Below are 19,212 nucleotides of genomic sequence, written 5' to 3' on the forward strand. Positions count from 1 at the left end.
AAAATGTGGTACATATACATACTGGAATACTATTCAGCCATAAAAAAGAATGAGATCTTGTCATTGACAGCAACATGGTTGAAACTGGAGATCGTTGCGGTTAAGTGAAATAAGCCAGGCACAGAAAGACAAACATGGCATGTTTTCACTTATTTGTGGAATCTAAAAATGAAAACAATTGAACTCATGGAGATAGAAGATAGAAGGAGGGTTACCAGAGGCTGGGAAGGGTAGTGGAGGTCTGAGGAGGAGATGGGGATGGTAAATGGTACATAAAAAGTAGGAAGAATGAATAAGACCTACTATTTGATAGCACAATAGGGTGACTATAGTGAATAATAATTGTACATTTTAAATAATTTGCAGAACACAATTGGATTGCTTGTAACGCAAAGGATAAATGCTTGAGGGAATGGATGCCCCATTCTCCATGATGTGCTTATTTCACATTGCATGCTTGTATTATATCAAAACATCTTATTTACTCCATAAATATATACACCTAACATGTACCCACAAAAAATAAAAATAAGTATTTAAAGAAAGAAGCTGAGGCCCGGCGCAGTGGCTCACACCTCTAATCCCAGCACTTTGGGAAGCCAAGGTGGGTAGATCACGAGGTCAGCAGTTTAAGACAGCTTGGCCAAGATGGTGAAACCCCATCTCTACTAAAAATTACCAAAAAATTAGCCGGGTGCGGTGGCATGCGCCTGTAATCCCAGCTTCTAGGGAGACTGAGGCAGGAGAATTGCTTGAATCCAGGAGGTGGAGGTTGTAGTGAGCCGAGAGAAAAAAAAAAACAAAGAAAGAAATGAGTCCTGAGAGTGAACACCCAGAGTGAAGCTGCCAAAGGGGCCAGGCAGGCAGAAGCTGAGAGGCCTCCTACGAACTAGTTTAGAAAGTTTCAAAACGTCACTTCTACCACACCCTGTTGGCCAAGCAAATCACCAAGGCCAGCTCACATTGAGGGAAATTGGACTCTACCTCTCAATGTAAGGGGAGTGAAAGAATTTATTGATGGTGGTCCCTGAAAACAGTCAGCCACAACCCACATGTGTCTGCCTTGCTCAGAAACTAAGATGGATGTTCTCACAAATGATCTCAGTTTTATGCTGCATCTAATCAGACTGTTTGCAAAAATAAAATTGAAAAGACCATACTCTCACTATAGCTGCCAAAGAGAGGGAATTCTGCCTTTGTTCATTCCTGAGACACTTATGTTAATTATGAGCACTTGAAAGTTTGAGGCTAAGATTTGACATGTAGTTAGTGTCATAAGCAATAAGTAAATAACTCAGTTTTACGACAGAACTGGAGCAAAGGATGAAGGCTCAGATTTTATTAACCTTCAACACTAGGCTCGTGAGTGATCCCCAAATCAACCTCTTGAGGTGGGGCCCAGAAATCAGCATTTTGCATATATCAGGTAATTTGTATTTGTGGTGTTGAATCTCCTCCTAATTAGAACTACTTCCAGTCCTGTTGATTGACATAAAGTGTAAAGATGATATGGATGACAATAAACATCTTGTTGTTTATCTAGCACTTAAGTACTTTTCAAAGTACTTTTCACTGATTTGATTCTGTTTTCACAATAATTTCCCAACTCCCTCTGGCATCTTTGTTCCATGACATCACATTGGCCCTGGCTTTGCCTATAGATTTCCTCCAATTCACCAATTTGATTTTGACGCTGAGATTTCTTCTCCAATATGCTATTAAGTCTCTTTCAAAAGTCTCCCAAATTCCTCCTGCTTCATCTGGAAGCCCACCCTGATTTGAGTGGGGTGAAAGGAGCTCACTTTCCCCTTGAGCCCTTCACTAACCAACTAAGAAATAAGCCCATGAATGGCTTGGGAAGCAGCAGAGGACCTGAAGCGAACCCGACAGAGAGTCAGGAGGTCTGGGAGCCAGCCCAGCAATCTCCTCTCTTGACCTTGGTGTTCCTATCTGTAAAACGAGGCTGCGGATCACCACTGGTGGTCTCACAGCACTTTGGGGGTGGCTCTGACTATCCCTAGGGATGGATGGTGTGTAGAGTGGGGAGGAGGGCTTGGGGATGCAGTGATCCCAGGGGATTCTTCTCCCCACCTTCTTTCCACCACAGCAGCTTGTCTTTTATTCTGAATTCCCACATAAAACTATGGCAGAATTTTCAGATAACAATGAAAAGTGCTTCTCCTGAACCACAGGACCTCAAATTTCAAATAACAATGAAAAGTGCTTCTCCTGGACCATACGACCTCGAGGTTTCCTTTCAGTCCTAACCCTTCAAAATAGTGGTAATCGTTTCCAGCAGTCCCGTGCCAACCACATGCCAGGCACTGGGTGAAGCACGTCATGCCCACTGTATCACTTCATTCTCTCCATTTAATGGATGGCAAAACTGAGCCTCACAAAGATAAAGTGCGTTGTTAGAGGCCACACAGCTGGTTCCCTTGTGGAACTCGAATTCGCTGCTGGGTAGACTGGTCCGGCTTAACCATGACACAGTGAGACCTTCCAGCCTGCCTGCCACTAGCACAGGCTATGACATAGGCCAGAGTGGCCAGGAGTTCTGGCCACGGCTCTTCCCATTTCAGCTCTGGAGCAGTTCACACAGTGCTTGGGGGTTCTAGACTCTCCCTTTGGCCCTCCCCACAAGGTGTGGGGAGAAGGGAAGAGGTGGAGTGAGCCTGCAAAGGGGCTGTGCGTGAAGGTGCTGTGAAGCCTCAGGGCTTGGGTTAAGGCCCACAGGGCAGGGCTGTGGGTCGGGGATAGGGCTCCTGTCTGTCCACTTGACATATGTATTGAAGTGCTGTGATGTGCCAGGTACAGCTCTAGGGCTGGAGATACATCGCTGGACAACTCAGGCCCTACACCTGCCTTCCTAGGGCCTCTATTCCAGAAGAGGAACTCAGACCATCAGCAAGAGAAATTAGACAGGTAAGGGGAATTGGATGGAATATTAAATCATGACAAGTGCCAGGGGCTTGAAAAAGTAAGGTGACAGGGAACAGGAAGTGATGGGACAATGGGTAGAGAGCTGGTAATTTTAGATAAAGGACAGAGAAGGCCTCATAGGGAGAGGTAAAGGTCTGGGGGTCGGCTGGGCATGGTGGCTCACACCTGTAACCCCAGCAATTTGGGAGGCCAAGGCTTGTGAATCACTTGAGGTCAGAAGTTCAAGATCAACCTGGCCAATATGTTGAAACCCTGCCTACTAAAAATACAAAATTAGCAGGGAGTGGTGGCGGGCCTCTTTTATCCCAGCTACTTGAGAGGCTGAGGCAGGTTTGCTTGAACCAGGAAGGCAGAGGTTGCAGTGAGCCGAGATTACGCCACTGCACTCACTCCAACCTGGGCAATACAGCGAGATTCCATCTCAAAAAAACAAAAACAACAAAAAAAACCGTCCAGGAGTGAAACTCTGGGAGAAGGTTCATTTTCCTTCACATCCTCTAGGTGGCAGCATCTTCCAATTCGTGGGTCAGTGCCGGTGCTTCCTCTTCCCCACCATAGAGGAGTGTTCCTGCTCAGTCCATCTTAAAATGCGTTTAAAATGGGGGAATCCTAGAAACAAAATATACAGAATTTGAGGAATGTGAGTATTGTTATATTTTTTGACTTAGGCATGGATAAAAACATGAGTTCACATTGTAAAAATCCACCATGCTATGCTTATGACCTTTGCACTTTTCATCTGTAGGTTATACTTCTATAAGTTCAAAATGACACACACTTTAAACGTTGTATTTTAATCTAAATTATAGTTTGCACTAGTTTTCTCACATTTTGATGATTAGACTCTGTGTCAAAATTTTTTAAATTTCTAAATACATTAGTACAGACAAAATGCTCAGAGCCTGATGTGTAGGAAGCACATAATAAATGTTAGCACTGTTACCTCGTGTGCATACTCATGATGTTTCATTTACAATTTCCAGTCCTGCATTCTCTGCAGTAGAGGAAGAACTTGGAGACACTTTCCTGGCAATCTGATGGCAGAATCCTTCTAGAATTTTGTGAGTTGTCCCAGCCTTTTACAGATAACTTGCTCATACCTATTTTAACAGCAGTTCTAAAAGCAACTTACCCTAATGGGTCTTTGCAAAGCACCCACCTTAGTTCTTATAGAACTAACTTTCCTTTATGCTTCTATGTCATTAGTTGACATATCAGTTAATTAAAGTATATAAATCAATAATGAGATCAACTGGCATAAAAAGATTCTGAGACAAGCACAACTAACTCAAGTGAGTATACAACTCTGCTGGAGGAGGGAAAAGAGCAATGAGAGGACAGGCCGTGAGCGTCAGGCAGCAGCTTCTCCAGAAGGAGTGGATAGCTTGGGCCAATCTGGAAAGCTGGTTGAATGGAGTTTGGTTCAGAGAACTAATACTGTACCCTTCTTAAGAGTTGGAGTCTATAGGATTGATTCTTGTACAATTGTTAATGAGCTGGTGTATCTATCAGGCATTGCTGGAAGTGCTTGATAGCATGGCCTTTGGGAACCAGGATTGATCATCCAAGCCACCTGTTGTGCAGCTTCCATGTGCCAGGCCCTATGCTAGGTACCTTACAAGAATTAGCATTATATATTTTCACAGCAGTCCTGTAAGGAGACTGTCATCTCCCTGTTTGTATCAGTTCTTAACACATAACACTCTAAAATTTAGTGGCTTAAAATGACTTGTAATTTTAATTTAGCCCATTATTCTGTGGGTTGGCTCTTTGGCTGGGCTCAGCAGGGTGGTTTTTCTAGTTTTATCTGGGTTCAGTCATGAGCTCCGCTTCTGGGAATTGGCTTGTTGTGTGTTGGAGTCATGGGAATAACTAGCTCACTTAATGTCTTGTCCTCCTACAAGATAGGTTGGGCTTCTCCACATGGTAGTTGGGCAGGATTCTATGTTGCAGAATGGAAACTTCCAGGATCTCTCGAGACCTAGGCTTAGAATTTGGCACAATGTAACTTCCGCTACAGTCAATTAGCCAAAACAAATCACAAGTCCAGCTCAGATTAAGAAGTAGATCAATAGACTCAACCTATTTGCAAAGTCACATTGCAAAAGGGTATGGACACAGGAAAGGGAATAATCGCAACCACATTTCCAAATCACATGTCACTCACTTTCTGCAAATACAGAAATGAAAGTTCAAGCAGTTTAAGCTAATTCGTCCATCTAGGGACTTGCAGCTAATAAGCAATAGAGCTAGAATAACACATACCTGTGGGACTTCAATGCCTACTATTTTCACTAAGCCAAGCTGCATTATTAAGAAATTAGAGGGCCGGAAACAAATGAGATCATTTGAATTTTAAAATTAAAATTATTTGAGAATCCTCTGTGATTCACACAGCACTATGCTTCAGGTCATCCTCACAACATTCCTATAAAGTAGAGATGATTGCCCCTATTTTGCCAATAAGAAAACGAAGGCTCCAAAATATCAAGGTTACTTGCCAATGGATCACACAGCTTAGTGCACACACAGACAAAGGATTTGAACCCATTTCTACCCATTTCTTCTTATTTCAAGGCCACTCTTCTTCTTTTTTTTTTTTTTCTTTGTTGTTGAGTCACCCAGGCTGGAATGCTGTGATGCGATCTCAGCCCACTGCAATCTCCGCCTCCCAGGTTTAAGCTATTCTCCTGCCTCAGCCTCCCAAGTAGCTGGGATTACAGGCGCCCACCACCATGCCCAACTAATGTTTTTGCATTTTTAGTACAGACGGGGTTTCACTATGTTGGCCAGGCTGGTCTTGAACTCCTGACCTTGTGATTCACCTCCCTCAGCCTCCCAAAGTGCTGGGATTACAGGCATGAGCCACTGTGCCCAGCCAAATGCACTTTTCCACTCTTCTTTCAACCACACTAGCGACTCTTAATCTGGGGTTCAAGGCATCATATGATTTTTGAACAATTTAGAGTTTCATATGGAATTACATATATGTTACATTCAGACATTTTTCTGGAAAAGGAAATTGCTTTTATTATATTCACATGAACCCCACAAGGTTAAGCAACTCAATTCTGAAAAAAATGCTAACCTTCCTTCCAATATGGCAGGTGAAATTCTCCAGACGAAGTCTTGTAATTGTTGTACATTCCAGGAGCCTAGAACCAACTGGAACCTTTAGATTAGCTTCAGAATAAACGGAAGGGAATCAAGGAGCCATGCTCATGAGCACTAGAACGTGTGACTTCATCTTGTGCTGAGATGGAATCAGGATTTGAAGGAATCCTGCATTGTTGAAAAGGCCCTGCCAGGGCAGCTGATGACCTAATGGTTAATACAGTAACACTGCAATTTGCTCCAACACCAGAAGAGTTTCCTACCATTCAAAGACTTGAATTTCTGGATCAGGGCCCCCCAGACCCAATCCCTTTCTCCCCTTTCTTCTTTGTGCCTTAAGACTCAGCCACAATTGCTCAGGGTCAGCAATTGTGACCCTGTGTTGCTCAGGGTCAGCAACAGGAGTCCTGGGAGTGGGCCTCACCCCTGGGCCTGGACTGAGCTGCACTGCTTACTCTCCTCACTGTCAGTATCTCAGCTCTCCTGGGCTCTGCAAGAGCCTGTGGTGGGGCCCAGAATCTCCACTCCTTATCCCAGGCAACTTCCCCTTGCACATCTCACCTTTGGCGAGGAACGTGGGCTTGGGGAACACCCAGTCAGCCATGGTCTAGCTTGGAGAACCTGTAAAGTCATCAAATGAGAGAGCTAGCAGCACAGGGCTGAAAACTGGGGGCCAGAGAGGAAAAGTGACTACTTCCCTACACCATACCTGCCCTCTCCTTGTGCCATCAACAATTTCAGCCTGCCATGGACTCCCCATTCCTGGAGGGAAGCATGGTGTCTCTCCCTTGGTGCCTGCTATGGCTTCCTCTTTTCCTCTTTAGTCCAGTAACCACTTTGTTCCTCCCCAATCCCTCTCAGCAATTTTTTTTTTTTTTTTTTGAGACATGGTTTCCTCATGTTACCCAGTGTAGTCTTGAACTCCTGGACTCAAGCAATCTGCCCTCCTCAGCCTCCCAGAGTGCTGGGATTATGGACATGAACCACTGTACCTGGCCAGGAATCTTTAAAAAATGCAATTCTGATTACATCCTGCTCCTCTGCCTAAAAACATGCAATGGCTTTACGATGGCCTCCAAGCCCTGTTGTCTGGCCCCTGCTTCTTTCTTTAGGCTCATTCACTCTCCTGGTTGTGTGCTGAAACTGGCTCCTCCAAGCTCACAAGAGCCAATGGGAAATTCAGGAATTTGTTGGTAGCTGGAAATTGATCACAGTGGGGATATTTTATACTAGAAAAATCAACAAATGCTAAAAATCCTATTTTTTTTTTCTGGAGAGCCTGTTGGTCAGGCCACCGCCGCTCCATCCCCACTGTGCTGTTCCCTCACAGGGCTGCTGACACACTCTCTCCTCTTTCTTTGCTGAGTTAACTCTATTCTTTGACACCTCAGCTCAATTCTTACTTCTTCCAGGAAACTTCTGTGATATATCTGAATAAGTCCTTTTCTTCTTAGCCTGTATGACATTTGTAATTTTACATGTGTGAGGAATGATGAGCATCCGTCTTCCCCATGGGAATGTAAACTCTCCATGGCAAGAGAATCATGCCGGGTTTCACTCACTCTATTTGCTCTATCACCTGGCACAACACCTGATAATGGAAACTCAACATCTGCTGAGTGAGTGAATGAATTAGAAAAATATGCACTAGACAAGGTTCTGGCTTCTGTGGCAGGACTACTTTTGATCCTGCGTCTCCACATTCTCCTCTGCATTTTCCAGCCTCTCTTGCTGTTATGTTTGTCTTGTTACCAAATTCTGACCAGTGGAATGGCGATGCTCTGTGTCCCCCATTTCCAGCTGTGTCCTCTAGAATGCCACAAGTGTCCTTCTCTTCCCTGCATGGCTGGAAGTGAAGGAGTCACAAGACAGAAGCAAACCAGATTCCCGAGTCACCAGTTGGAGAAGAGCTGCCCAAATGAGTCATCTGACTCTCCTTGAATTGAGAAAGGAGGGAGGCTTATACTTTTATTGAGTTCATCTCTGAGGTTTTGAGTTAATTTGTTATTGCAGCAGAATCAGGTTTACCCTGACCTAAAACACCATCCTGGTTGTCATTAACTCCTACCCTTTGGGCGGGTCACAATGTCTCTGAACCTCGGTTTCCTTATTGATAAAATAAAAGGATTCCCCAGGTGATAACTGAAATCCTTGCAATGTTAAAATACAGTTATTCTTCTGATATATTTCCCTGCATAGCACCATGTGCAGACACCACAGATGCTTGCTAAATAAGAGAACCTCCTATTTCTGAAATCCTTTTCTCCAGATGAAAGCATTTTAGTACCTTAGAAGTTCAGAGTGATTACTCAGAATATTTAAACATCTAACATGCACAATATTGATCAAAATAACAAGGGGGACATTTCATCAAGAGGCTGGGGAACCTTCAAAGATCCATCCCTCAGCCTCGTAGATGCTTCCTAACCATCTTGCTCTGTCTGCCCTTAGAAATGTGGCCTCAGCACTTTCAATTATTTGCAGGTCTCAGCCTCTAACTGTCTTAACTGATCTGCTCAGCTGACTCTGTCAACTGCCTTTCCCAATAGGCATACTCTCATTTTTCAAAGGAAGCTAGCGATGCCTTTTTTCAGTGGGTTGTCATTAAAGGCCACTATCTGCATCTCAGTAACCAAGAAGCAAACGTCGCATCTTTGATGAGATGTCTGAGGGTGACTGGTTGGGTAGCAAAGGTAGCTCAGAGTCCTGACGGCTCAGCTGGGCTTCAGATCCCCTGGGGTCTATTCCTCGCTCTGCCATAGGTTTATTGTGTGTGAAAGAGGCAAAGGCAAGCTTTCCTTCTTGGGCTGGGGTCCCTCTTCCTGTTATAAATGAAGGCCACTGCAGCTGCTGTCAGCTCAGTAACCATAGTAACAATGGACCACGTGACAGGTGTCTGATCCCCATCAGACATCTTCTGATATTAAGTGTTCTTCATCCTTCCCCTTTAACCCCACCTCAAATCCCGTTATGAGTAGTGGCACTGAGGGTCTCCCAGGGCAGCTGTTTGAGCATGGGAGACTTGGAGCTGCCACCATTAAGTAAACCTCTATTTCCCCAAAACATTTTGCATTGCCAGGCCCCAGAGCCAAGAAAACCTCCCAGGGCAGCTCTTGTGTGAGAGATTGCTAAGGCTGTCACCAGGGACTACAGCGATTCAGCTCCAGTTTGCAACAAATGGGGCTCAGCAGGAAAATGTGCCTTCATACAGCAGGCACACAATACATACTTGTGGAAAAGTCAGCTTACTAAAATGGAGCTCATATCACAAATGGGATTCCTTCAGATCATTGGAAATTCTACATGAGATGATCATGTGAATTATTCCACAGTTATGAGTGCCTGTTATATGCACCCCTGGGTGATGACATGGAGGCTCTGAAGATGTTAGCTTGCTGAAGGAATCCCAAGTCCATGCGGTGGCCAAGGCTCAGGGGCACATTGGGAAGTATGTAGAGAGGAGTCTGGAGGGCTTCACAGGGACCGTATCACAAAGGGATTTGGATAAAGGTTGAGTCTTTTGTGTTTATCCTTGGAGATCCTTTGAGAGCTGTTACTCATGTGAATGACATGATCAGCTTTGTATTTTCGACACTCCCTTTTGGTGCCTCTGAAGGAAAGAGCTAGTGAGAGACTATTGTTTTGACCAAATAATTAGTGTTCTAGAATTTCTGAATCCAGGCCTTAAGATAACTGACAGCTTCTGCTTCCTTCCTCCTAGAATCTAGCCACTGTGCTGTGAGCAGTTCCAGCATCATGGAGAGGTGACATAGAGGAGAACAGAAATGCACGAGTTGACAGCCCCATTGTGATCCCATTGGCAGCCAGCACCTACTGCTCGCACACGAGTGCCTCATTGTGCCATCTTGGACTTTCCAGGCCAGCTGAACCCCCAGATGACTGCAGTCCCAGAAGACAACATGTTGAGCAGGAAAACCACCCAACTGAGCCCAGCCAACCCACAAAATCTTGACAAGTGACAAAATAACTGATCTAAGCCAGTAAATCATGGGCGGGTTTTTAATGCAAGTGTAGATAGCTGAAAACCGGAGGGCAGGTCGGATCCCAGGTGGTGGTTTGAGCTGTAGCTCAGAAGAAAAGGTCTGGCTGGAGAGGCCGTAGGTTTAGGAGACTTCGGCTTCATAGAAATGTGAAGTCTCTATCGTGGATGAAATCACCTACACCCCTTTTCACACATGCCCAGCGCACCTAGAGCACAGCTGACCCACAGCAAATGTTTGCTGAATTAAATTCAACACTCCACATAATGAAAAATACTAAAAAGTCACTGTTTTCTTGAGCTAAGACAGTCCTCCTCATGCCAGGAATTCTGATTTCCCCTTGCTCTAAGCATACTTTTTTTCTTTTTCTTTCCCATTTATTTATTTTATTGCATTTTAGGTTTGGGGGTACATGTGAAGAACATGCAAGATTGTTGCATAGGTACACACGTGGCAGTGTGATTTGCTGCCTTCCTCCCCATCACCTACATCTGGCATCTCTCCCCTTGCTATCTCTCCCCAGCTCCCCACCCCCCACCGTCCCTCCCCTATTTCCCCCCAACTGACCCCAGTGTGTAGTGCTCCCCTCCCTGTGTCCATGTGTCTAAGCATAGTTTTATGCTCACCCTCTCTGAATCAAATGTGTACTTCTAGCTGCTGTGTTTGATCTTCTTTATCCTCCTGAGACAAATCCTTTTGAGTGTGGACTTGGAATCTGCAAACATGAGCTTGGGTTCAGAGGGATGATTTTTCTACCTGTGCACCTCTCTTCTGAGCCTCAGCTCCCTCATCTATATATAAAGATAAGAATACCTGCTGATTAATTAGGTAACAAAGGTGAACTCTTGGGTAACCCTCAGGGGATGAGGCTGTGCTGTTCACTGTCAGCAGGGGATGCGGCTGTGCTGTTCACCTTCAGCAGGGATGCGGTTGTGCTGTTCACCTTCAGCGGGGATGCGGCTGTGCTGTTCACCTTCAGCAGGACACAGGTGCAGCTTCAACCCAAACACCCCATGGGTTCCCTCTACCCGTGGCCTGTGCCTCCTCCCTGTAAGAAACATCTCCCAGGTTGGGGAGCTGGGAAATCTCCAGCTTTGTGTTTGAAAAGCTCTCAAAGGACTCCATTTGACAGCCACCTTGGCCAGCCACTGGGGGAAAAGGAGGGTGAGCAAGAGGCTAGTGGTCTGGGAAAGTGACTCCTAGAGTCGAAGACCAGGTTGGAGCCCAGGTTTGTCCTCTAACACAGCGTGACATCCGCAAGCTGTAGCACTTCCTGGGCCGAATTGTTCCCTTTGTACACAAAGCATTAAGGCCGGCCTGAAACAACCCCAAGGCTCCTTCCACCTGGAAGCCTCCAGCTCCCGGTGGGGTGGGGGTCCGGTCACGTGTTGGCGGGGAGAGGGGTGCTGGTTGACGCGGCTCCGGGTGCAGCCTCCTCTGACGTCCTCGCAGCCGTCCTCCCTCCCTCCGTCCCCGCCCCTCTGGCGGCGGGAGAGCTGCTGGCTCGCCCTGATCCTGGGAGCTGCCTGGAGGCGGGCCCGGCCCCGGGAAGGTGCGCGGCGGCGGGACCCAGCCCCGCGCTGGGAGCGGGCACCATGGTGCTGTCGGTGCCAGTGATCGCGCTGGGCGCCACGCTGGGCACGGCCACCAGCATCCTCGCGCTGTGCGGGGTCACCTGCCTGTGTCGGCACATGCACCCCAAGAAGGGGCTGCTGCCGCGGGACCAGGACCCAGACCCGGAGAAGGCGAAGCCCGGCGTGCTCCGGTCCGCACAACAGGTGAGCGTGGGGCGGCGCGCGGGCCCTCCCGGGGCGAGGGGCGAGGCGGGGTCGCCAGGCAGCTGCAGAGGGGGAAATGGGGTGGGAGGCGGGCGTGGATCTTTGCACGACAAAGCTTAGAGGGGAGGGGGGACAGCAGAGGCGCTGGAGGACAGGCCAAGGAGTCAAAAAGGTAGGGCGATGGGAGAAGCTGGGGGATGGGGGAGACGTGGAGGAGAATTAGGGAGGGGTGTTCTTGTGGGGACTGAGAGAAGAATGGGGGCCAACAGAGAGCTAAAGGGAGGGGATAGGAAAGGGGACTTGGATAAGAATTAGGGCTGGGAGCGGTAAGAGGGGAGGGAGGTTGGGAGGGCAATCACCAGGGTTATAGAAGACGCTGAGAGGAACTAGAGAATGAGGAGCTTGCAGAATTGGGAAGAGGACTGGGGACTGTGAGAGGGAGGAGGGTGGTGATTGTGGAGCCAGGGTCGGGCAAGCTCTGCCAGAGCTGAGAAGAGAGAATGCCTGGAAAGCCAGAGGGGAGGTGGCTACTGTCCTGCAGGAGCTGGAGAGCTGGGGGTCTGGAGAGGGGAATCCCAGAGGAGCCTGAAGGGTTCTCCCCCACCCCCCAGCAGCTCTGAGCTCCAGCCGGTCAGAGGGGGTTGCTATGGCCTCCCCCAAGATGTCTCTGCAGATATCCCTGGAGACAGGAGAGCTTTTATCCCGTGCATTTGCTGACGGCCAGAGCCCCTTTGTGCAGGAAACAGGCGTGTTCCCGTTGTAAAGAGCAGCAGGAGGGGTCTGGGGAAGCGGTTTGGAAGGATTTCCCTGCATAGGCTGTGACCTCCAGGATGCATTTCTGCAGCGTGCAGAATGTTCTCTAGAGAACCAAGAGGCAGAGTCTTGCAAGAGTGATTTGAGGAAGGCTGGCCCTGGGGCTGGGGCATGACTTAAAGGCTCTCCTAAAGGCCCTCTAGATCCCTTACGGACCACGTCGTTCCAGGAGTGACACTAAAATGCTGTGGCTCCATCTTCCTTTTTCCAATCAATAATTCAAAAGCTCAGAGGACGCAGTTGTGTGTGGCCCATGTCAGTCACTGTACAGGGAGAGTGAGAGGAAATGGCTGCTGTCCTTGAGGGAGGCACTTATGGTCCAGGAACAGTGACATTGACACTGGCTAAACAGGAACAGGCTGCACAGCAGGATGTGGGACTGGGACGATCTGGAAATGGGAATAGTGGACTCTCCACTGGCCAGAGGTTGGAGGCCCTTCTCCAGAAGTTGGGGCCGGCCTCTCAACCTTCTCTGCTGTCCAACATACTTGAGGAACAGCCACTCTCCTGCCTTTCAGTGATGTCCCTCCAGGCATCGTCCCCTCCCCTTCCCAGAGAGAACCACTGGGAAAGTAGTTGATGTAAATGACCTCTAGGGTCTCTTCCAACTCTTTGTCTTATTGATGACCAGTAGTCCACAGAATGGCTGATCATCTGTTAAAGACAAACCAGATTATGTCTCTTCCCTGCTTCAAATCCTCCACAACTTCTCACTGAGCTTGGAAGAGGTCACAGCAAACCATGACGTAGCACACACTGTGTGCCAGGCACACGGTTCAGAGTGCTTTACACTAATTGGTGCATTTCATGACCCAGTGAGGGAGCCATAGAATGATCCTAACTTAAAGATGAGGAAACTGAGGCTCAGAGAAGGTAAGCAACTTGCCTGCAGCTGCGCAGCTAGAGAAGTTGTAGAGCCAGACTCTGGCTGAGCAAGTCTGATTCTGGAGGCCACGCTGTTAGCCACTCCTCTCCATCTCTCACCTTCTTTGACATGGCAGGTGTCTGCCTCTCCAGCCAAGCTCATGTCAGTTTCTTCCTTCATCAGCAGTCTTGGCCTCTCTGGATTTACGATCATTCTTTAAGGACACCGAGCTCTTTCCCGCCCTTTCATTTTTCTCTGGCCTTTCATACACGTAGCTCCTTCTCATCCTTCAGGTCTTTTTCTGTTTGAAGTCTCAGGGAGGATTTTGCCTACTGACACATGAAACAAAACACCCCCTTCCTGTTATCCTATCCCATATTGTTCCTGTCAAATCTTTTTATGGCACTCTTTATACTAGGAAGCAATCTTTCATATTCACTTACTGGTCTAATATTTATTCCCAGCACCTACTCAGTGCCTGAAAACTAGTAGGTGTCCAATAAGAAATTGTGGATGAATAAAGTCATCTCAGGGACCATCGGGGGATGGGGGGATTATTGTCTTCAAATGTGGGTGCATGTACTATGTCTTTGTAACCAAGTGCCAGCTCAGTAGGGGCACAATAAATATTTGTTGATGTGTGGTACCTGCCCATCCACATTCCCTTACCTGGTTCCCTCAGTGACAAGGATTTGGGCAAGTTGGGGCTGAATCCATAGGCATGAATCTGTTGAAGCTGAGATCTCACCATGACTTGATTGCCACTGTTCTCAGATTTGTTCAGCCAATGGCCCAGTTGAAGTAAACAGAGAAAAGACAACCAATTGACATTTCAACGAAAGTAAAGAAGGTGGTGTTAGGGGTGGCAGACAGACAGGACGATGATGTATGTGGTACCTGCTGACAAGGAGAGCAAGAGCAGGGAAGCTCTCTGAGGATGTTCCTTAAGGAAAAAAGGTATGGGGCTGGAGAACAGGGGTCTGGATGACTGTAATCCCAACAGAGGTTTCCAAGGCTTAATAGCCAGAGTCTCTGTAACTCACTATTTGTGGCTGCTGGAAAAATTCTTTGGGTTTGGAGGCCATTACTAGAAATATGATTTCTCACCCTGAATGGCTGGATGAAGTTGAAGTTTCTAGTGATTTTGAAAAGAACTCGGAGTTTTCCCAGGGGTTTTGTTTGTTTATTTTTTTTGAGACAGGGTCCGACTCCATTACCCAGGCTGGAGTGCAATGGTGTGATCATGGCTCACTGAAGCCTTGACTTCCTGGGCTCAGGTGATCCTCCCACCTCAGCCACCCAAGTAACTGGGAATACAGGCACATGCCACCATGCCTGGCTAATTTTTTTGTAAGTTCTGGGGGGGGGGGGCCTCATTGTTGCCTAGACTGGTCTTGAACTCCTGGGCTCAAACAAGTTGCCTGCCTTGGCCTCTCAAACTGTTAGGGTTATAGGCATGAACTACTGAGCTCGGCCCCCAGGTGTTCTTAATCTGGTTACACAAACCTGCCACCAAGGGGTCTGTAGATAGCATTTAAAGGTTGTGGTCTTAGGTAGGAAAAAACTTACGGCCGGGGGCGGTGGCTCAAGCCTGTAATCCCAGCACTTTGGGAGGCCGAGACGGGTGGATCACGAGGTCAAGAGATCGAGACCATCCTGGTCAACATGGTGAAACCCCGTCTCTACAAAAAATACAAAAAATTAGCTGGGCATGGTGGCGCGTGCCTGTAATCCCAGCTACTCAGGAGGCTGAGGCAGGAGAATTGCCTGAACCCAGGAGTCGGAGGTTGCGGTGAGCTGAGATCACGCCATTGCACTCCAGCCTGGGTAACATAGTGAAACTCCGTCTCAAAAAAAAAAAAAAAAAAAACCTTACATCATTATTTTCACTTACCTCTAACTGAAATAGTATTTTCTGTAAGTAGGAGTAGCAACAGAAACCACAATGTATTATCTATACCTGTGACTTTGTCCCCAAGGGAAGTCACAGATAGCTTGGTAGCACATTACAGCTCTTGCAGATGGTTCACATTAGATTTACGCTCATCTCTCATTCTAAATTATGGTACTTATTAAATCTCCTGCTAGACTCTGTTATTTAATGAATTAATAAAGAAGCAAACATATAGCTACTTCACAATTTGGTTTTATTAGATAGTCCTTTGTAGCCCTGAGTCTTTTATTTTCTGCTTTTTCCAGCAATTCAGAGGAAGTGTCCCTAGGCAGCCCTCGGCCATTTATTACCTCTCACGCCTCCAGCTGGCTTCAAGTTACAGTTCTTTGCTTTACTGAAATCCACACTCTGGACCCTTTATCCTGCCTTCTTAGACGGTGCCTCGCTCTCACTCTTGTGCAGTCCTTCCAGGCACGCAAGGAATTCAGTCTTACTATGCCGCCCACTCCTGGCCTGGCCGGTCACCTGGGACCTCTCTGTCATCAGCCTGGCTCTAGAAGCTTGATCATGAGGCAGTGACCTAGCAGCTTGAGCAAGGAGACAGAGCAGGGGGGCAAAGCGAGCATGATGGTTTCTCCTTCACCGTTACTTCTGAATCTACTAGTGAGCAATGGCCAGACCCGTGGGTTCCTGCCCCTGAATTTCCTCATCACGCTTGTCCACACAGGCTGCCACTCAGCCCACTTCTGGGTCCTTTCGTAGGAAGTCCTCCTTTGCCCAACCTAAAGAACTTGGGAGCGAGCTGGGAGAACCGCTCTTTTCCCTCACCCCACGCCTCAGTCCTATACCCCTACCACTTGGCAGCCACCCGTGCCCTGTTTTCAGAAAACCTTCCTTTGCGTGGCCTAGTTTTCTCCCCACATGGCACTTACCTTGCTGTGCACTTAAGTGAATCTTTTCAAATGCCAGAGAGGTCCCCTGGGTGACCCCAGTGCTATTTCTTTGAAGCTAACACGTGGCCAAAGGCTTTATTGAAATTACTTGGCCCTCAGCAGGAGTTGCCACACATTTTTTTAAGACAGAGTCTCGCTCTGTTGCCCAGGCTGGAGGGCAGTGGCATGATCTCAGCTCATTGCAACCTCCGCCTCCTAGGCTAAGGTGATTCTGCTGCTTCAGCATCCTGAGTAGCTGGGATTATAGGCATGTGCCATGATGCCTGCCTAATTTTTTGTATTTTTAGTAGAGGTGGGGTTTTGCCATGTTGGCTAGGCTGGTCTAAAATTCCTGAGCTTATGTGATCTGCCCATCTTGGCCTCCCAAAGTGCTGGGGTTATAAGTGTGAGCCACTGCTTCTGGTCCCCAGGCCTGTTCCATCCACACCCTCAGCTTCCCACTGTCACGTGTGACCAAACTCTACAATCCCATCCTCTTTCCAGCAGAGTCAGGATCACTAAAGTGGCTTTCAGTGGAACCTTAGTAGATTAGCTCTAGAGTTTTACAAAATAATATAAATAAGTGCTGAATTTCTCTTCCCTCCCTCCCTCCCTCCCTTCCTTCCTTCTTTTTTTGACAGAGTCTTGCTCTGTCATTCAGAATGGAGCACAGTGGCGGGACCTCAGCTCACTGCAACCTCTCCCTCCTGTGTTCAAGCAATTCGTTTGCCTCAGCCTCCCAAGTAGCTGGGATTACAGGTGCCCACCACCATGCCTGGCTAATTTTTTGTGTTTTTAGTAGAGATGGGGTTTCTCCATGTTGGCCAGGCTAGCCTTGAACTCCTGACCTCAGGTAATCCACCCGCCTCGGCCTCCCAAAGTGCTGAGATTACAGGCGTGAGCCACCACACCTGGCCTGAATTTCTGTCAAACAATATATGTATAGTGGAGTCTTCTCAAGATCGGAGAATTTTTCCTTCATTTTCCTTGTATTCTTGACAATGTCTGGTATGATGCTGAACACATGGCAATGTTTTGAATCAAATCATTACCTTGCAACCTAACACTGAATAAAAGAGGGAAGACACAAAGGAGTACATACTGCCTGGGCTCCCCTGACACAGGCTTTGAAACCAGCACAGTTTATTTATGGTGTCACCCTGGGGGACGGGAAATGACTGCAGCGGGTGGGAGAGCTTCTGGGCTTTTGTTCGTGCTCTGCCTCCTGACGTGGGTGCTGGTTACAGAGGTGTGTTTACTTTGTGAAGAGGCATCCAGCTCTTCATTTATGATTTATGTACTTTTCTGTATGCAGTTATACGTCAGTAAGGTTTTTTTTTTTTTATTTCTCCCCAGCTCCCCACCCCACACCGTCCCTTCCCTATTTCCCCCCAACGGACCCCAGTGTGTAGTGCTCCCCTCCCTGTGTCCATGTGTTCTCATTGTTCAACACCTGCCTATGAGTGAGAACATGCGGTGTTTGATCTTCTGCTCTTCTGTCGTAGAGTGAATCGGCAACCAACAGAATGGGAAAAAAATTTTGCAGTTTACCCATCTGACAAAGGGCTGATATCCAGAATTTACAAAGAACTAAAACAGATTTACAAGAAAAAAACTAACAAGCCCATTCAAGAGTGGGCAAAGGATATGAACAGACACTTTACAAAAGAAAGCATACATGAGGCCAACAAACATATGGAAAAATGCTCATCATCACTGGTCATCAGAGAAATGCAAGTCAGTAAGGTTTTTATTAAAAAGTGTCATATTGTGACATATTTGTGAACACTAATTGAGTGCCAGGCCAGTATTTTTATTAAGAGGAGGACTTCAGGGCTATATTCAAGAGATGTGAGCCTCCTTTTTCTTTCTTTTCTTTTTCTTTTTTTTTTAAACTGCTTCCTCAGCCCTGTTTGCTTTCTGCTGTTTCTCCCGTGGCCACCTCTTTTGTGCTACATAAAGGATTCCCCCTTGGGATTGGGACTTTAAGACCATCACTGTGACCCTATTAGTCCTTCCACCTCTTCTCCTCTTCCTTAGTCCTCTAAAGCAACACCTTCTCTGATTGGTGTTAATTCATACTTGTGAGAGTGAGGATGGACATATGCTGCATTTCATTAGTTCATTCATCAAAGATTAATGAGCACATGCTAGGCCTTGGGATATGGCAATGGAAAGACAGACATATGCTCTTCTTGATAAATGGGAAGACAGACAATAAAACAAGCAATTGCCATGATGGGGAAGCACAGGGAAACCTGGAAATCCTGGGTGGGAGGTATTATTTCTGCCTTCAGCCTAAAGTAGAACTTTATCCAGTGTGGGCTGGCTATTCTCCTGAGGTCTCCCCTGTACCTTAATGAGCACAGGATGCCCACAAATTGGTAACCCCACTCCTGGAACTGATTCAACTCTGGAAGACTATAAGGTCTGACTTCCATGGATTCTCAGGCTTTTAAAGGACTAATTTTCTAGCTTACCATTAGCTGATCTCCTGACTGGTGAAATCACCCATTCATATAAACCACCACCACAACAACAAAGTATTTCCATAGAGTAATAAATAACAGTGATAGACTAGCTAACATTTATCAAGTTCTTTAAATGTGCCAGTCACTGTTCTTAGCATTTTAACCATACTAAAATGTTTTTTGAGACAGAATCTCGCTTTACCATCCAGGCTAGAGTGCCATGGCATGGTCATGGTTCACTGCTGCCTCGATCTTCTGGGCTCAAGTAATCCTCCCACCTCAGCCTCCCAAGTAGCTGGGAATACAGTCATGTGCCACCATGCCTGGCTAATTTCTTTTAGCTTTATTTTTGTTTAGAGAGGGAAGGATGTTGGGGGCTCCACACAGGCTCATTGTCCACA

General features: G+C 47.0%; 1 protein-coding gene across 1 annotated transcript in view; it reads left to right on the forward strand.

The window, feature by feature from the left end:
• The first annotated feature begins 11,514 nt into the window (after positions 1 to 11,514).
• The window catches only part of SYT13 (synaptotagmin 13), a 46,877-nt gene continuing 39,179 nt past the window's right edge, over positions 11,515 to 19,212 (forward strand). Inside the window, exon 1 of the mRNA XM_017529376.2 lies at positions 11,515 to 11,836. Within this exon, the coding sequence (XP_017384865.1) occupies positions 11,654 to 11,836 (183 nt within the window). The 5' untranslated portion in view covers positions 11,515 to 11,653. The remainder of the gene's footprint in view (positions 11,837 to 19,212) is intronic.

Source organism: Cebus imitator, unplaced genomic scaffold (genome assembly GCF_001604975.1).
Source record: "Cebus imitator isolate Cc_AM_T3 unplaced genomic scaffold, Cebus_imitator-1.0 Scaffold58, whole genome shotgun sequence".
NCBI lineage: Eukaryota > Metazoa > Chordata > Mammalia > Primates > Cebidae > Cebus > Cebus imitator.